The sequence below is a fragment of the Tiliqua scincoides genome, chromosome 3, assembly GCF_035046505.1.
Source record: "Tiliqua scincoides isolate rTilSci1 chromosome 3, rTilSci1.hap2, whole genome shotgun sequence".
In the NCBI taxonomy this organism is placed as follows: domain Eukaryota; kingdom Metazoa; phylum Chordata; class Lepidosauria; order Squamata; family Scincidae; genus Tiliqua; species Tiliqua scincoides.
The window spans coordinates 206,570,584-206,589,858 of record NC_089823.1 but is presented as its reverse complement, the minus strand read 5'-3'; the positions used below and the strand labels follow the sequence as shown (position 1 = coordinate 206,589,858).

The following is a 19,275-nucleotide window of genomic DNA, read 5'->3' as shown; positions in this document are numbered from 1 at the left end:
ATACACAAACACCCCACTTCTTCCTGCACCTACCCATGTTGACCAAATGAGGCCGTTCAGATACTTTACCATAAATGGAGTATCATTTTTCGTTTTGGAGGTGCCTGCCTAATTCAGTAGATGCTGTACCATAAGAATTCAGAGAGTTCAAGCAAGTGGTCCATGATTCATAGGGTAAGGGGGGTATTTTTCATCTTCATATAAGGCAGCCATTTAGACTGTCTTTTATGAATGAAAACTCACATCAGTCTCCTATCTCAGGAAAGCATTCTTGACCTTTTACAAGTCGACCTGCCCTTCTTGTCTCCCTTGTAATCATGACAGTCTGTGAAGGCTTCATGAAAGCTCTATCTCATTCTATTGCTGACAGGTCCTGTGCTCATAGGTCTGTTCCTTAGTTTAGCACCCAGGTTCTTTTCCCAGGACAAGGAAGACTTATTGTAGCAGAACATGACATTGCAATTTTCAGGTTTTTGTAGCATTTTTATGTCAGAGGTGCCTGTGTAATTCTAGGTGGTTGTTTTTTTTTCTTCAAAATGAGAACCTGTATTTGCCAGGTGGGATTTTGGTTGGTTCCTAGCTGGGAAAACGGGTTCCCAGAGGATACTTTCTTTGTTCCTTTCCATTTCCAGATAAGGCAACAATTAAGACTATGTTCTGAGCGTGCTTTCCTGCCTCAGAGTTCAGGGTAACTTGCTTCTATAGAGGCACTGCTCAGGCCAGGCCCTCTTAGCTGCAGCAGTTGAACCGCATCTTGTATCTTTTGCCCATTCTCTGAATGAGAAGAATGTTTGTATGCTTATCTTCCCCTGATTTGGGAGGCTGCTAACAATGATGCAAGACCCTGCCAAAGCAATTGATGAGTTGCACCGCTTTACACTTTGATATGAGATGTGAGGGCCAGCACTGATTAACTGATGGAGCTGTGTACCTCTGGGAAAAAAAAAAAAGCCAGTTTCTATGCATGCTTTATAGTAGTCTATATAAATATTGACCAATATGAATTGAATAGAAACCTAGTCAATATTGGGGGACTGCAGTACAAAAGGGTGATAAAGTAAACTTGGATTACCCAGCTGGCTCAGATAAGCTGCCTCGATAAAAGGTCCTCATCAAGTGTAAACTTCAAAGGCTGTTGTTAGGAACAAGCTAAACACTGATTTGAAAGCCTGGTATGGTCACTAGTCACAACCATGGGTGAAACTGCCCAGAAATGAAATCTGTTTAAATTAAGACTTCTATGTTGATTAATGTGTTTTTATAGAATGTACCTTGTTTGTGGTTTTCTCACAAGATTGCCTAAAGAATGCAGTGTAATAGTAGCTGCATGTCTTGAGGAAAGCCCCATTCTGCCTAGTGCAGATTCTTCTTCCATGCTGCTCTTGTGAAAGTGGTGCGAGAAGGATTCATCTTGAGACTTCACTCTTGCCATATTTGGGACTGCAGTTGGAAGAGACTTCGGTGTTTGTGGGGGGGGGGAGCAAATTGTCTTGTGCTTCAGGTTGTTTTCACTGTCATTCTAAGCAGATGAAGGAAAATTTTTCAAGCCACCACAGACTTTTAGAAACAAACACTATGTCTTCAAAATCAGAAATTTGCAAGAACTTGATTGTTCATTTTTTAAAGAGAAACAGCTTTCAGTATTGTATACAACTTAGCAGGAGTTTATTGTATGACTTCCTTTTGATCATGAAGTTTGGCTTCCTTCATTGATATTTTCCCATGAAAAAGATTGTTTTTAATAGTATTCAAAATAATAAGATTTCTTGAAGTGCAGTGTAAAACTTAACAGCCTATAACTTTTTTGTTAATCGAGGAGCTGTTAGTGCTTCACTTAGATATGTGTATATTATCTTCTAACCTAGGAAGTATTGCTTCTCTATGGTGGGATCCTGTTCAGCGGTTACTTTTCTCTGGAGCGTCTGATCACAGCATAATCATGTGGGATATTGGTGGAAGGAAAGGCCGAACACTGCTTCTTCAAGGCCATCAGTATGTGGTGTTGTATTTTTATGGTACATGTTATTGGGTTGCTTGTTGAAACTCCACACGCACACACAAAATACCAAGTATGCTGCCTGGGACTATGTATGGGAAGACAGAATTTTACCTATTCATATTGTCAACTTTTTTGTTAAAAAGCTGTATATAAATATTGTACTTTTTGACTACAACTCAGTTATGGATAAGTGATAAAATCAACAAAAATGAGGTGGGTAAAAATGCTGTGGCTCACCCTAATCTAATCTGACTTTGCCTTCAAGAATAACTGTATTCTCTTCTATTGGTTTTTTTGCATTATTTGGGTCTTCTGCACTTGTGATAACAGACCTCTGTATAGTTGCAGTTCAGTAATTGGATAGGTTCCAACATCAATTCATTTATATCCTTCCCCCCACCCCACATGTTCCTTGGCACTCTTCCCCTCCCCCCTTAGGTTTTCCAGATCATAATACTTCACAGACAGGTAAAAATTACAAGTTAATAGAATGTGCCTTCTATGCAAATCCTAGAGGGTTTTTCATAAAATACTGGTCAATTTGTGCAGTTGCATACTCCATTCCTTGAAAATAATGTACTGTAAATATAAATGAGTGGATATTATTAATACACACAGCCTGCAAAGCAAATTAAATGTCAGTGAGAGCACTTTATATTGTTTAGCCAAAGGACCAGGCTTATCTCTTTAGGGAGCCTATTTCACAGTTTGGATGCCACTACCAAAAAGGAAGCTCACAGATTCCAATTGGATGATTGCACTAAAATAACAATAATAATCCTGATTGGCCATTTTTTGACCTTACAAATTGCTCTTGCAGGGCAGGGAAATATTTAATCCTTGTATTGTTTAAGAAAAAGTAATACTGACTTTGAGAACACTATCCATCTTTCTTTACAGTGACAAAGTGCAGGCTCTCTGTTATATCCAGCTTGCAAGGCAACTGATATCTTGTTCAGCTGATGGAGGGATCACAGTTTGGAATATGGATATTAGCAGAGAAGAGGTAAGAGCTGTCACTAGATCAGCGATTTCACCGTTCTCAATAAGGCTGTAGAGCTGGGATTAATATCTCATAAGATTACATGGCTAAAAATTCTACATTCTAGTTGTTCATGGAGATCCAGTTGTAATATTTGCAGTTGACCAGGCAACAAGGGGATGTTGGAGTGGTACTTGTAGCAACTGAAGTTGGGTGAGTGCCCTCCAGTGTGTTACCCCTGGAACAGGTACTTAATAAATAAGGTTAACTCCAAGAACCTATCCCCAATTTTCAGAATTATGGAACTGGCTAAATGGTAGACAAAAATTGTTTCTGCAAAAGTTCCTGTTGAGTAAGACACTTGTCACAAGCTAGAGTTGCATATGAATGTGTACTTGGAAATTTGAATTTTTTTGCCCAGACATGGGTATTGCTGCTTTGGAGACCTGCATCTCTGCATCAAGTGCTATATGCAGAATACAGTTTATGGACATTATTGAGATACAGGCATCGTGTCTGTGTTTTCCCAGAGGCATTTGGTGGGCCACTGTGAGATGCAGGAAGCTGGACTCGATGGCCTTTCTTATGTACTTATGACATGTCTTTATTTGGAGGTGTCCTAACCTCAATCACTCCATCCAAGGAATATTTTTCAGATATCTTGTTGCTTGGGGTTTGTTTCTTTAACTGCATTGTAATATTTTCAGGTTTTCAGCAGGCATGAAGGCTAAAAAAAGGATATTAATTAGGACTTGCAGGTTGCCAGGGAATATTGCATGACCTACCTGTCTTCTAATTAGGTGAACGTGAATCTAAGCATGACTTGTATCCTAAAATCCTTTTAGGTAGGTTAAGCTCCAAATCCTAATTCTAGTCCTTTCGTGAATTTCGAAGTAGCCCTAGCCTGCAGTGACAACAGAAGCAAATATATACAGAAGATGGGTCTAGGGAGGCAACTGTTCAATTAATTTCTTTAAATGGCATCTGGAGTATTCTGAAATGAGAGCAGGACATGTTTAACATTGGATTATGAATGGAAAAACAGAAGGCATAATTATCTGGCTGTAGAAGGTTTCAGCTTTTCCAATTACTTGTATTACTTGTACTTATCCAAGTGACGATAGCTGGAGAGCTTCAGCCCTGCAGCAAACAAATCATTCAGACATTGCTAAGAGAGGCTTCCTCATTAACAAGGTGGTGATGAAAAATGCCACAGCTGTGGGCAGAATGTAGGAGGCACAGAGAGCTCTGGGAAACGGCCACAGATTTAGCAAATCAGCCTGTCTGCAGCTTGGTGCTAAATGAACCTAATTTTGTCTTTTTGTTTGCAGGCCCCTCAGTGGCTGGAGAGTGATTCCTGTCAGAAGTGTGAGCAGCCTTTCTTCTGGAATATAAAGCAGATGTGGGACACAAAGACGCTGGGGCTGAGACAGGTGAGCTTGAGCTTATACTACAGGGGAGCTTGTGCTAGAGCACATCATGGTGCCAGTAGGGGTCTCTGTGAAATGCTTAACTAGATCTGATTTGATTTGTACCAGCAGAACCCTATTCTGCACCCTCCCCCACTCCATTGTGTGGGTGATATGCCAACCTTATTGCAGGAAACATTGTGGTACAGTGTTGCTGCTAAGCTGTGTGGCCGTGCAGCTTGAAGAAGAGCTTGGCAGCTCAGAAGTCTGGTGATGATGCTTGATGGCATTGCCAAATGACTGGAAGTGGTGTCACAGTGCCTTGCAGCAAGAGAAGGGGTCCGTGCAGTGGCATGGACCACTTACAGAGAACATGGGGTACAAGGCCTTGGAGATCTCAGCTGGCTACTTGTCTGATTTTTTTTCTCTCAGCACAGTTCAAAGTGTTGGTTCTTCAACTGAGGCTGTTCTCCACATGCTTCCTCCTTCTAGAGGTTAGGCAGGTAGCACCTGGAGAAAGGCCCTTCTCCACCTGGAGAAGGTGCCCAGTTGTGCAGTTTCTTCCCTGAACGTGTTCACCTGGACTGTCTGTTTTTTAGATGCTATGCCAACTCTGTGTAGTGGTCCTTGTAATAAAAATTGATGGCTAGCAACTGCAACCACCTTTTTGTACTTTGTTTTCTTGTGTTTATTACTGTCTTAGTCTGCTTTTTCAAGGTTTTCTTGTTGATAGTTTGTATTGATATGTAAACCTCCTTGCCACTCAGCAAGTGGGATAAGGATGGCTCATCCCAACAACTTCCAAGCTTGTTTGTCACCCCATGTTTGCAAATGGGAGTGAGATGAGTGCTCCAGCAATGGCATAGAACAAGTTGGATTGCTCTATCTGCAAGTAATCGATTTTAAAGAGCTTGCAATAAAGGTTTCTGTAACAGCAGGGCATTTCAGCAGGAATAGATGGCCTTGCTGCTTCTTAAATTCCAGTACTTCAGAAGCATGCCAGAGAATTAGATGGGGCAAAGCTTTATGTTGATCATCACTTACAATGTCCTGGGCACCAGTAGGAACCTATAATATTGTGCGCCAACATTACATGTAATGATTGCAAGAAGAATAACTGGTACAGTAAGAAGCTGCCTTTTAAGAGTCAGGCCATTGAACTGTCTAGCCCAGTACAGTAGTGCCTCTCATAATGCAAGGGACCTGTTCTGCAAAGTCAAGTGCTGTGTAAAACATAGCTCTAGAAGTTCAACTATATCTGGGGGCAAAAACTAGAAGTGATTGGGCCTGTGCTTCTCAGAATGCACAGCTTGCTTTGGCTAAAATACAGGTTGAGCCTCATTATTCACTCATTATTGGGTGGGTTCCAAGCACTCATGTGGATGGCAAAAAAATAGCAGATCAATTTAAAAAACAAAGTTTCCTTGCTCTGGTGATTTAAAAATGGCCTTGCTGACTTTTGTGATGTAAGATAAGAGTCATTAAGAATATAATCCATCAATCAGTCATCCTCCAAGCACTTAGAAAGCTTCACTCAGCCCCTCCCTTCACCAATGTAAAGTGTTTGTCTTTCTTTCACTTGCTCAGGGGGAAGGGAGGAGCCCCTGGAGAGAGAAGGATTGATGGATTGTCAGCCAGTTGCCCCCCCCCCCTTATTAAGGAGACTATTGTTAAAGGACTGTTCAGTTTTTTAAACTGATTTTAAAGGGATGCATTTTTCCCCTTTTCCAGGGATCAGCACATTCCTTCTCATTTGCAGTGGCCATTCCAGTTGAGTCAAATCCGTGTGTAAAAAATCCATGTATAAATAGGCTGGACCTGTAGTTGTCAGAGGATCTGGCAAGACATCGGCACTAAAGAAAGCAACTTTATTACTTATTGCCAGTGTTGATTGGCACTGGCTTTCCAGGGTTTCAGAGAGGGGTCTATTCCAACCCTGTCTGGAGGTCCCAGGGATTGACCTTAGGACCTTCTGCATGCAAAATATGTGTTCTACTGTTAAGCAATTGCCACTCCCTTCTTCCATTTTCTCGGCTACCAAATATTTGCTATCTGAGTACTCAGAGTTCATGATAGCCCAGAAAACAAATAACACTTAGCTTCTGAAAGAGTAAAAGCAAATGTGTAACAGCTGTGCAGTTATTGAGCCAAAAATTGCATCTGGAAAGGCCCTCATGGGAAGCAAGTTGGGTTCATGGTTTGAAGACAGGTTGCAGGCTTGCCACTTAGTGTGAATCAAGACATCTGTATAACTCTTCGCCTTTATGGATTAATTCATAAATTTAGATCTAACTTTGAGTCAAGTGAGTATTCTAAGCTAGCTTTTCCCAGTGTCATTATGCATAGGTCTAAATTTGTGTGTTTGCAAAATACTTTGGAAGATACAAACCACAAACAATGATTTATTGGAGTGCCAGCCTCTGCCATTGTACACGAGGCATAGCTGAATGATTTTTCCTTGTGTTACATTATTTCTAGGGTGATTTCTGCCTCTATTCAGTACTAGAAAGAAGTTATTAATTTGTTTACATTTCATTCTTGCTTGTAGCTTTCAGGAGCAAGCTAACCACATGAGCTATTGGGCAATTATACCGTTGAATTCAGACATATCCAGAGTTTAATTGAAGAAACTTGCAACCACATGGACCTGCCTACACAAACCACTGTTGGTCCCCAGATGACCACAGTAAGCTTCTGTAGGCATTCCATGCAAACCAGATAGGGATGCTGGTGATGGCATCCCACACTATTCTCGCAGTCTTTTTTTGTTGACTAATTGAAAATACTTTGAGACTTAGATGGCTTGCTCTTGTTTGGATTGGCTTGGAAATTCTCCATCCTTTTGATGATTGTCCATGATTTTCAATTCCTTCATCCAGCATCACTGCAGGAAATGTGGCCAGGCAGTGTGTGGCAAGTGCAGCACGAAACGCTCCAGTTATCCCATAATGGGCTTTGAATTTCAAGTCCGGGTCTGTGACTCTTGTTTCGATTCAATCAAAGATGAAGAGTGAGTATCTGTAGAAATAACTCATTAGCATTTGTTTGCATCAACGCTGCTTTGCTTTGGAAAGATTTGGCTTGTTGACTCTTAATGTACATAATCAATGCTGGAGGATAATTTTTCCTGACTAGAAAGAATATCTTTCAGTAAAAGAGCCAGGTAAAAGTTACAGGTCTCTTATCCCAGGTGAATCAAACAACCTCCCTACCATATTCTTGTTCTGATACGCCATTTTTCAAACCAAATTTTTTTGTTCGAAATACAATTTTTTTTGTATTGATTCTCCCCCCTTTCCCTGCAAGTTTATAACAAGAATTATAGCTCATGCCATTGCAGGGGTAGAAATCTCCTGTATGAACTGACAGGTCAACCCAGTATCCTTGACCCTAATCCAGTGGTTTTCAAACTCTCAAGGAGAGTTTGAACCGCAGCAAGTATTGTTGGGGGGGAGGCAGTGATGCGATCCCCAGGATCGTGACACTAACGTGATGCAGGGACTGGGATGCAGCAGCTGCCCTGGGGTGCGGAGAGCCCTGCGCAAGCGTCTGCAGGGTTCCCCCAGCCTGCAGAAAGTGAAAGTTGAGCGATCGTGCTCCACCTCCACAAAATCGGAAGTGGAGCACAATCATCCACTTTCACTTTTAGAAGCCTGGGGAGCCCTATAGATTCGCGCAGAGCTCCCTGCACTCCCAGGACGCTGCTGCAGGGACTGGTGAGTGCATTCCATTCCCTGCAGCACCGTGACATGATCCTGGGGATTGCGTCGCTGCTTCCTTCCTGCCTCCTCGCTGCCCCATCCCTTAAAGGGGGCAGAGGCCAGGGCCTTCAAGCTGGGGCATCACGACACCCCAGTTTGAAAACCAATGCCCTAGTCTATAACTAAGACTGTGGAGAGACATCTTTCAATTGGTTGTCTTTTTTTTTTTTAAGAGTAGAGACACATTAAATTCATTTATGAATTTTCTTCTCATGTGCAAAGTCTTCCATAGATCAGCAGTGGCCTAGAGGTCTACAAGCATATTTTAGAATTGATTAGAACCTTAATGAGTGGCTGGTTCCTTCAGCCTCATTTAGATAATGATGCTGTTCTTGGGCTTGACATATTGGCTTTTCAGAAATATTATTTCCCTGAAGTATTTTCTGTATTGAAGTAATTTCCTGAGCCTGGCTTGAGCAGTGTCTGGGAAGCAGCACTTATTTAAACTCTCCTTATTCTTTCAATAGTCACACTTCTTTGGCAACTTTTCACGAAGGAAAGCACAATATTTCCCATATGTCCATGGACATCTCGAGGGGTCTTATGGTGACGTGTGGAAGTGATCGTGTAGTGAAGGTAAGAATGTTCTGCTGTCATGCCTTGGCCTAAATATTCTAAAGACTGGTGATGCAGATAGTTTCAGAAACTCAAGCTGTTCATGCTGAAGTCATTCAGAGAGGCTAAGGAAAAAGAAAATAGCAGAATTAAATGTTTAACATTATGGACAGACTTGATAAATCAGTGCTATATATATTCAGTAAATGCAGTGCCTTGAACCCCTACAACTACTGTGCCATCCTGTATCTGGCAAGTCCCACAAAGCTGCTGGCCATGCAATACCTACCTTAGGTTGGTGCAGAATTGCACCAGTTACCTTTGACATATTCCCATATGATCCTACATAGTGGAGAAGGCAGCATCCTGTGTGTAACTATACTGGAATGAGCAGTTTGATGATGCACTACTAGAGCAGTAGTACCCTAAGGGGTCACTATACCAACAGAGGACCTAAGGCTATTTCTTGCATATATTAATGGCCCTTGATACCTTGTGATTTTAACCCTATGCCGTTTTGTGCATACCACCTTAGATGGTAGAAGTTTGGCACCCATCATGTACTCTTAAAGTGGGAATTAAGTTAAAAGTTAAGAATTGTGTAGTATTTGTGAATTAAGAACATTAAAAATGTTCTGTATTGAATTGGGCCAAATATATCTGTGTAGATGAGCAATAATTTTTGATGATAGAGATCCGGTTTACACCCACACTCATTCCTGCATTTGACAATCAGGCATAAATACACAATTTCCTGTTTTTATTGTTTGACCTATCCACTAATTTTCAGTAATTTTCATAAGAATTTGCCTGGTATAATCAGCCAAATTATTTAGTTTCTTAACAAGTGGCCTGAATTCACCTTTTAAAACAAATCTTCAGGTCTTTATTACTTCCATCCCATAATTTGCTACAAAACACCTGAAGCAAAATATTCCAGTACTGGAAGAAAGGAAGTACAGTGACTGAAGTGCATAAGTGCAATCTGAACCACTTAATTTTTTTAACCTGTTTGGCATGCAGATTTATGGCCCTGGAGGTATGAAGAGAATCTCTTCTGCTCTGGTGCCCTTCAGTTTCTCATTTCAACTAATCTCCCTGGATTTAAAATGAGATTTCTATTCCATCCTTGCTACTTGCCAATATAGAATATTGTATCCATTGCGTAACAAGCCTGTAATAAGAAACTTGCTAGTAAAGATCAATAGCACAACATTATAGGGTTACAGCCAACTAATTTATGCAAATACAAAAACTTATATTTGTCTACTGGCTTCTGCTTTTTCTGTTTTGTGGTACCAGACTGTTTGTTAGCCATCTAGGTGTCAATATTTGGTTAAGTTACATATAAATGTGTAGATCACAAAGAGTCTTGTATTTCTTTTGAATCTTTATTTTTCAGATATGGGACATGACACCAGTAGTGGGTTGCAGCCTGGCAACTGGCTTTACCTCCCGTTGATCTGGGCCCAGCGGGATATTGTATCTTATTCGCCAAGTGGATAAACTCCCTTCTTTGACTTTGGCCACAAAAATGCCTGCTGTGTGAATGCCATGTTCCCAAGATGGACAGCCTCTTCTTGTGGAGCAGGATTCTTGTGTAGGCCATCCCAGGAACAATGGAACACACAGAACTATAAGTTCACAGCCTGTGGAACAAACACAGATGAGGCTTTAAGTGCAACAAGACGTCCAGCCTACAAGGACCTCTCATCTTGATTTACTTGTAGTGTTCAATGTGCTTTTCTCTGCTGCAATATTGTACAAGTGGTTAAGGGTCAAAATGAGTGTAGTGGCAAAAAAAAAGTGTGCGGATAGTAGTAACTTATTCTCAGTCCTCATAAATGGTCCCTGTAGACTAGTTTTGTCTTACGAACAGTCAGTGTGAAGACTGCCTCACAAACATTGAATGCAACTGTGATGGATGGAAGAGAGCCCTTTTATGTGTCTGTTTTGTATTTTGTTCTTTGTACTCAGCAACATTGCAATAAGGGTGATGATAATGGTAGAGTTGGGAGTATCTTCTACACTTTCATTTGTTGATCCTTTGGAAGCTGCCAGTTCTAATTTTTGGGAAATCTGTGGAAAATGAACTCCCCAGTCAGTGTCCTTGAGTAGATTTTTGTACCTGGCAAAATACCAAGATGCAGCAGTTCCTTTCTGTAACAAAACTTATATACTTTTATACAGATATCCTTAAAGTAGAGGCTAAGAAAACCCACATGAAGGAACAGTGAACCTCTGTGCTTTGAACGAATGAACTCATTTTTCTGTTTTTACCCCTAGAAACTTGTAGTTTTGGACTTTTCCCTTCCCAAGGCATAGTAATGAAGTAGGAGGTGTGATGGTGCTGAACATGGCTTTAAAAACATTTTCAGCAATAACTTTGTACCAGGGCTTTAGATATGTTGGCTCCTGCAATTAAAATGCATAGTCGCAAAACGTTGCAAGATTAAAGGTCCTCATTAGTTTTGTAAATGAAACACATCTATCATGCTGCACCACTGAATAGCAAGCAGAAATTCTTTTTTGTAACCTGTGTACCTCATCAAGTCAGTGCTCTGCTGCTCTTGAGGTGTTGCACCGTTGGCGCTGCTGGCAGTTTTAATGTGTGGAGAAACATAGGTAGGCTAACCAACATTCAATGAAATGAAATCATTGTTAGTTACATGAAAATGATGTAAAGTCCATGGCAAAGATCAAGCTCCATCCAATTATATAATTATCCCTTGTCCTATTGTATATTTTGCTGTTTCTCACTAGGGTCCTTGCTAAAAAATAATGTAGTAAAGCATGGAGAAAAATTCCTCATGGGAAATTGTAACACAAACAGTACTGTGATTTATATACTGTCTTATGCATAAATCCCTAAAGAATTCAATTTACACATGATGCAGAGTGAGGATTTATAATTCCCTACTGTCCCACTTCAGGCTGCAGGGATGGGGTCATACTTTTGAATGCTTCCCCATGTTAAGAAAAAAAAGACTTACTGCAGGCACTAAATGAGCACATTACAGTACAGATTTACGCACATACCTTTTGCTGATTTTTATTAGATGCGGGATGTCTTTTGCATGCCTTTTTACTTTCAAAGTGTGACTTGCACCTGCAGTCTGAAGGGAAACAGTCCAAATTTGGACCATGTCGGTTTATCAAACTCTGCACAAGGTATAATTTGGGTATTAATCTTTGTTTTTGGAAGAAGGGGATTTACAATTTCCTATTAAGAAGGGGAGTGTAATTACATGAACTGTTAAAGTTGAAATAATGTTTGTACTAGAGGTAGTCATAAAAGATGGGGACAAATCAATGATGTGTGCCCCAAGTTTTTTATGAGATCTTGGCCATAATTGAAGTTTCAGAAAAACCACAGTTGTATCTAAGCCTTCAGTTATCAGGCAAGGGGGTTGAGGGAGAGGAATGAATATACCCTTGAAGGATCAACAATTCTGGCAACTTAATTTAGCTGTTTATTTCGCACATTCTTTATGACTTGATGAGTCAGAAGGCCTAGGAAGAAGGCACTGTCTAACTGGTAGACTTGTACTACTCAATGCCTTATGGGACTGCTATGAGGAATGAAACATCTGGTTTTGTCTGTGTGGCTCAAACTAGAATGAATCACTTCACCTCAGTGCCCAGAGAAAATTTAACAGTATCTGGAAATGTGCGTCCATGTTACAAAAACACTACCTGACGTGAAGGCATTTGAATTGTGTTTTGTGTTTAAATGTCCATTATCTTGAATACTTCTCCTTTTTATAGCCTTGGAAACTTTGGCTGACTTACTCTTAGGAAGCAAAGCACCCACAGTAGGCTATTAGTGGCATCTGTACATCTGCATAGAAAATACTCTTACCTGGCAGTCTGCCCTCTTAATTAGCAGTATAAACTACAGCATAACAGCTTTCACCTCTTGGCAGTTGCGCCTGTAATCTTGTATTGATATTTTGCCACCAGATGCTGAACGTGCTTCACAACAGAGTGGAGGGGGGAAAGAGAAGGATCATGCTCTGCATTGTAACAGCAGTGGTCCAGTAACTTTAAATGTGCAGGTACTTGGATCTGATTTGCCACATTACGTCATCTCTTTTTAAAAATCTTTTTTTGTGGGGGAGCAAGAAATACTGATGTATTTTTTGTCCGATAGTAGCTGTGTTAGTGTGAAGTACTGTATCTTTCCTTAGCTGAGACTGTTTTACTGTCTATTGTTCCCTTCTGCTCCTGTCTTTTGAAAGAAAACTTTTGATTTATTGTACAATAAAAATTATTTCCTGATAGTACTTTTTTTTTCCCCCTTCCATCCTCTCCTGGTAATCTGTCTTTTCTGGGAAATAACCGTTCCCTGTGTAATATACTATATGCCTTAATTCAAAGAATGGATGCATAAAAGGAAATGTGGCCTCTAAAAAGGCTGCAGTAGAATGAAAAATCTTGCTGAGAAGGCCCATAAGTAGGGGTGGAACTAGGCTTTGATATATGGAAGATGTGGTGGTACCATTCATTTGCCATGGTTCTTTGCAAAGAATGAGATGATGGGGGGGGGAATGAGGGTTTTAAGAACATATGTAAAGGAAGGAACTGAGAGCATCACACATGATGGGAGGGCAACAAAAGAGAGAAGCTGTGACAGAAAGTGGAGGAGTGCAATGGGGGTGTGAGAAGCAGAGAGGGGCAAATCAATGGTTAGAGCATACCTGTAGTTCTATGTTCAGTTCCTGGCATATCTGTTAAGGCTAAACATTAAGTTCATTTCTGTAGCTCACTTAGGGCCCAATCCTATCCAACATTCCAGCACTGGTGCAGCTGCAATGCAGCCCCTAGATAAGGGAACAAATGTTCCCATACCTTGAGGAGGCCTCTGTGACTGCCTCCCCACCAAAGGATGCAGTGTATACCCCATTGGCATGGCTGCACCAGCACTGGAAAATTGGGTAGGATTGGGCCCACAGAAGGGTGGATGGCTCCACAGAGTAACTTAACCCTAGTTAACCCTTCTGTGGGCCCAATCCTATCCAATTTTCCAGTGCTGGTGCACTTTGTAGTTTATGTAACCTATTGATGCTGTCCTTTTCAGAAGCTATGAAACTGGAGAGAAACATCTGGAACGTAACTAGTTGGATTGGGGTGACATTTTTCCCAACAGGCTGTTGGTCTTTAGTTGTATCATAGTAAGTCAGACTTCATCAGGTGTGATTTTCTTGTTGAATTTTGGCCTGCTAATTGCTCCAGTTGCTGTCTGAAGAATGTTGCTAGTTACTGGTGTTTTTCAATTGTAGTTGCATTGAACCAGAATTAATGCCAGGATATGCTGAGCTCTGAGCACAAACTGCACGTCCCCCTGATTCCCTGCACCCCAACTTGTCTCTTCCATAGGGCCTAAATCCCAGCTTGTCTGGAGTGACAGCAGCATCATTTAGAGGTGGTTCCCTGCTCCCCCCCCTTGGCCTCTTATCTAGTGGTGGTCTTGCCGTTGGGAGTACTGCTGGACCCAGCTACATTGGCTGCTGGGGGAGGAAGGAAAAATAAGTGGGTACTTAGATCTCCCTCTTCCCTAGCAGCTAATCTGGTTGGACCCAGCTACACAAGAGCATGCCAGGCCATTGATCAATGATATGGCAAGACCCCTGGAAGGTTGTAGGCCCCTGGCACATGGCACTTTCCAAAGCTGGCTCTGCTTTCAACACTTTGTCATGCAGACTGTTTACAAAATCGGTTTCCTTGCATAAAGGGTATTTAGCTGATTACGTACAACAGGCATAACAAAATCTAGAACAGGCCATGTGCAAACGGTGCTTTCTGTTATTTACAGGCATAGAATGGGCAGCATGGCAAGGATATGTAATTTGGTGGTAGTGTACATGCATTGCCTCAATCGGGTATCAAACATAAGGCCTGGGTGCTGGATGCGGCCTGTGGAAGCTTTTTATCCAGCCCTCAGTCTCCCAGATGCTGAGCAGTGCCAAGGTATTACTGCTGAAAGGGCAGCCCACATGAAGATGTGGCTCTTCCATATCTTGAAATATGATTATGATTTGCATATTTTCTGTCATTTGCAGCAAATGAGTTCCTAAGTAAGAAAGTGCTTATTTTTGGTTATGACCTATTTAATGATATCACTTCCTGCCTAATGACATCACCTCCGGCCCTCAGCAGCCATCATGAATATTCGACCAGCTGTAAGAAATGAGTTTGACACCTCTGGCCTAGATGGTCCTAGGTCCAATCTCTGGCATCTCAAGGTAGAGCAGAGGGACTTCTGTTTGAAACCCTGGAAAGCTGCTGAAAGTCAATTTAGAGACAATACTGAGCTAGATAGACATAAGAACATACAAAAGCCTAGCTGGATCAGGTCAAAAGCCCATCTAGTCCAGTATTACCGTGGCCCACCAGCTGCCTCAGGGAATGCACAAGGTAACAAAAGACCTGTGTCCTTGTGCCCTCGCATCAGACCAATGGTGTGACTACATATACAATGGCTTCCTATGTTTACCTGTACAGGTGCTTTGATAAGATGTATAGAGTTTCATTAGCCACAGTAACAAGCATACAAGTGTAAGTCCATGGTTTATCACAGATTCAAAAATGTGGATTACCACATCAAAAACATAATGTGTGAAAGTTGCTTTGAGCTGATTTTCTCACATCACTGCCATTAAAATCAAGAATTATGTTTGAAAGGGCCCTTAGAGAAATAGTTGGTGTTTAATTGTGTCAATATCTATCTTGGTAGGTTTTTTGTAATAAATACTGGGGCTCATCTGGCAAGGATGTGTTCAAATGAAATGTTACCCCCAAAAAGTGACAACTGTTGTGTCACAAAGTAATGTGAGCCTAAGCCACCAGCCTCAAGGCTTAGTCCCAAGCAGTCCAGCAAATTATTTTCACAACAAATCACCTTGTCACTCCAGCTAATCCACTATTATCAGGTAAAATATGCCAGGAGGGGATATTAATTACTAATAGCAGCACATGTTGGGTTGGAACAAGATGAAATTCTGATTATTATGACTAGTACTTCGAAGTGAGTGAATGCTGTGCTAGCACAGCAAGCTAAGCCAAAGGCCTGATATCCAAATGATGTTTTTGATATGCAGGATGTCATACTCCCTTCATACTTTTACTTGAGTACCAGATGTGTGATTGGAAGACTCTTGCTGGGCAGCTTTCATTTTAATTGAATTGATGTCAGAGCCTTGTGCAAACCCTACATTCACAGCATAAGGTGCTTGGTTTGTTATGCTGATAGGGTCTGGCTGTAGGAGGGGGGAAGGAAAAGGTAAGGGGAGCCACTGCATTCCTTCCATACACAGTGAAGTTTGTAAGGCTGCTTCAAAAGCAAATAACCATTAGGAGGAAATAACCATTAGGAAATAACCATTAGGCTGCTATCCTTACCAGGGAGAAGGTACTGTTGAACTGAGTGGGTCTTGCTTCAGAGGAGGAAACGCAGGGTTGTGCTGTAGGGATGAAAATGTGTAACATGGTGGTGCTTTTAAACAGGAGAGTTGACCCTAAAATATGCCAACAAATTCTGCAAAAAAAAAAAAGAAGCTTCTAGAAATTTGACATACAGGTTCAACCATGGAATAGTCAGCTGATGAGGTTTTAAGTACCTGTACCCTGCTACAGTAGAAATACTGTATCATCCAATTGCCTTGGCCGTTCGTTCTTCCACCACCAAGGGATGATTTATGTTGTGTATGGTCCTGAAAAGGCAGGCTACTGTTTTCTTTGCAGAAACCAGTCCTTCTGCATTATTTCATGTGTTCCCTGGTTCAGGCTTCCAGCTATTTATTGCTCTGGTATCAATATTATGTGACCCTGTTGTCTGGTCCTCAAATACATAGTATTTTCCTGGTAACTGGGGCAGGAGGGATTCATTGCTAGGCTTGCTGAAGGACTCCTATTAGGTTCTCAATTTATGGGATTGCACGTGTTGCTTTTTGCAGTGGTATGTTGAATGTGGTGGTCAAATACATTTGTGCCTATGAGAACTACATTGTGTGAACCCACCCTGCAAGAACTGAGAATGCTGGAAGTTTTTTTTTTTTTACTCTTCACAGACTTCCCTAAACCATGTGCTGTTGTGCCCTCTAATATCCCCAATGGCACATGTCTCATTACACATCCATAATAGAAGGGGAATTTGGGCATGTATAGTGTGTCCTATAGAAACAAACAAAAACCTGCTGAATTTTCCTTTTGTGCATAAGGGTTAAAAACACAGGAGCAAGTTCTGTCCTCCTCTCTCTGGTGGTTCAATACACGCTATTGGATGATGCCGGCAAGCAATGAAGCAGTTAACTGCTAAAAGAGAAAACAAAATGGGTATGTACATGCTGGGGAGAAGACACCAAACTAATCAGCAGTGAGGAAGGCTAATTCAGTGTCATTGTGCTGCTATAGAAATGAGGTGAAAGTCCCTGTAGAATTCCTGCAGATACCTTGAAGGCACCAATTAAAAATGACTGAATTCTATCTGAAAGGAAGAGGGGATGCCAGTTGCATGGAGAAGTAATATTCCAGAGCTAATTTTAAGGAACAAAGGGGGTTGCTAATTTTAAGGAACAAAGGGATGGTGGAAATTGCAGGTGCATCAAGCTAATGAGCCTTTTGCAGGAAATTGAAGTCAAAGCTAACTAATTTGGCCTCAGCCCAGCAACAGTGCAGTCAACAATGGCTGCGCAGTAAACATACAAGAGAATCTAAAAGGGAAATATTCTGACTGGTTTTATTGACCTTGGAACAGATTGTAAAGACAGGGTATCTGTGTCTTAGGAGCAAAGAAAATGTCTAGAAAGAGTCTGATCCACAGATAAGAGTATAATGCAAGTAAAAATCAAGTTTAAGTAGCAGAAAGGTCCCATTTTAGGTGCAAGGCCATCAGTGATCAGCTCCAATTTTGGTTTCTTGCAACAAAGGACAGTAAGTACAGCCTAGAAATGCATATAGTCCTATCTGAATGTCTGTGCTGCAGCCAACTTGCTGAAGCTAAGCAGGTCTGAGTCTGGTCAGTGCATGGACGGGAAAATACCTAGGAATGCCAGAGGCTCATTGGAGGCTGGGGGCTCCCGGAGAGCCAGATAGGGAGCCCCCGAGGGCCACAAGTGGCCCCCAGGCTGGGGTTTGGGCAAACCTGATCCAGAGGTTGAGCTGAAGGCTGCTCGAAGAATGCAAGTAGGAGCGGTCCTGGTTGAATTCTGAATGGGAGACTAAGGCTGACAAAGCTGTCATGGGAGGACAGAACCAGGAGGAGTTGCTGTTGTGACCTCACTGAGAGGGTGCAGACTTATGGAGTGTGGAAATTCAGCTTCCAAGAAAGGATGACTGGCCAACCTGAAGCTGCCAACCTGCTGATTGGTTGACCTGAAGCTGCTCCTACTGGAAGCTCAGAAGGCATACCCAGGTGCCAGGTATGTTGACCATGCTGTGAAGGATTCAATCTGGGTTCCATCTGGAAGGGAAGCGCTCTATGAGTCCCTTTTTGGGAGAAGGGCGGGATAAAAATAAAGTTTTATTATTATTTTTATTATGAGTGCAGAAAAAAATTATTCTAAAAACTCATTTGTAAAAATGAGTTTAGTATACCCTGCCTATGTGAACTGCCCTGAGTCTGTGAGAAATGTGGTATACAAATGCTGTAATTAATAAAAGGCTGTAATTAAAGCTTTTCTATATCTTTCATAGTTGTGGGAAGGGGTTTTAGTAAGCACAGCTTGTCACATAGGCACTGAAAAGCTTCAAATCTGATGGTTCGTCTCCTGAATAAATTAACCAGCGTCCTGTTCTCCTTTGAACCTCATAAGAACAGCCCCACTGGATCAGGCCATAGGCCCATCTAGTCCAGCTTCCTATGTCTCACAGCGGCCCACCAAAACCTCCTCACCCTGCTGAAGTGTAGCAGATGCAGGGAAAATCCCAGCTTAATGTCAGTTCATATGATCAAACCAACGAGGATTACACACAGTAAATCATAGTTTTGTGTGAAGTCTGAATGAAGCTCACTCTTTGTATAACACAAGTGTCCCTCATACCGACTTGCTGGGGGCCGCGACAAGCCAGAGGGTAAGAATACATCCTCAGTGGGATGAGGGGGAGCCTCATGGCACACAACAAAATTGTAAACATAACAAAATTGTAGACATAAAAAAAGTTTTGTACTGTATTGAATCAATACTGTGAAAGCTGATAAGCAATAATTAAAAAATTAAAGATGATTGCTCTTAATAATGTAATTAAAGGAGGATGTAGGATGAAACAGCACTGACACCACCACTGCAAAGATGGAAGCAAAATACAGAATGTTTGAACACTGTTTGCAATCCATATTTATGGTATGCTATTGCAATGTGTAAGTAGTCGCACAGGCATGTTTCTGTTAAACATGTTTTTTTTTTCTTTTCAGCCACATCAAAGAGTTTCCTGTCCCAGTGCTGAGCATGCGGGGTGGATTTCTGATTAACAGTGATGTTTCGAATGATGTCATAATGTTGAGTAACTAGGAAGAAACATCTGGCTAAGTCACAAGCAACAGAAATTTGACTGCTTCAGCAGGTGCAATAA

At 41.5% G+C, this 19,275-nt stretch overlaps 1 protein-coding gene across 1 annotated transcript in view; it reads left to right on the top strand.

Annotated features, from left to right (window-relative positions):
* Window positions 1-12,992, top strand: part of WDFY1 (WD repeat and FYVE domain containing 1) — a 30,908-nt gene extending 17,916 nt beyond the window's left edge. The window contains exons 7-12 of the mRNA XM_066622213.1: window positions 1,866-1,992; window positions 2,900-3,005; window positions 4,313-4,414; window positions 7,270-7,400; window positions 8,619-8,727; window positions 10,109-12,992. Of these exons, the coding sequence (XP_066478310.1) occupies window positions 1,866-1,992; window positions 2,900-3,005; window positions 4,313-4,414; window positions 7,270-7,400; window positions 8,619-8,727; window positions 10,109-10,168 (635 nt within the window). The 3' untranslated portion in view covers window positions 10,169-12,992. The remainder of the gene's footprint in view (window positions 1-1,865; window positions 1,993-2,899; window positions 3,006-4,312; window positions 4,415-7,269; window positions 7,401-8,618; window positions 8,728-10,108) is intronic.
* Window positions 12,993-19,275: the final 6,283 nt, after the last annotated feature.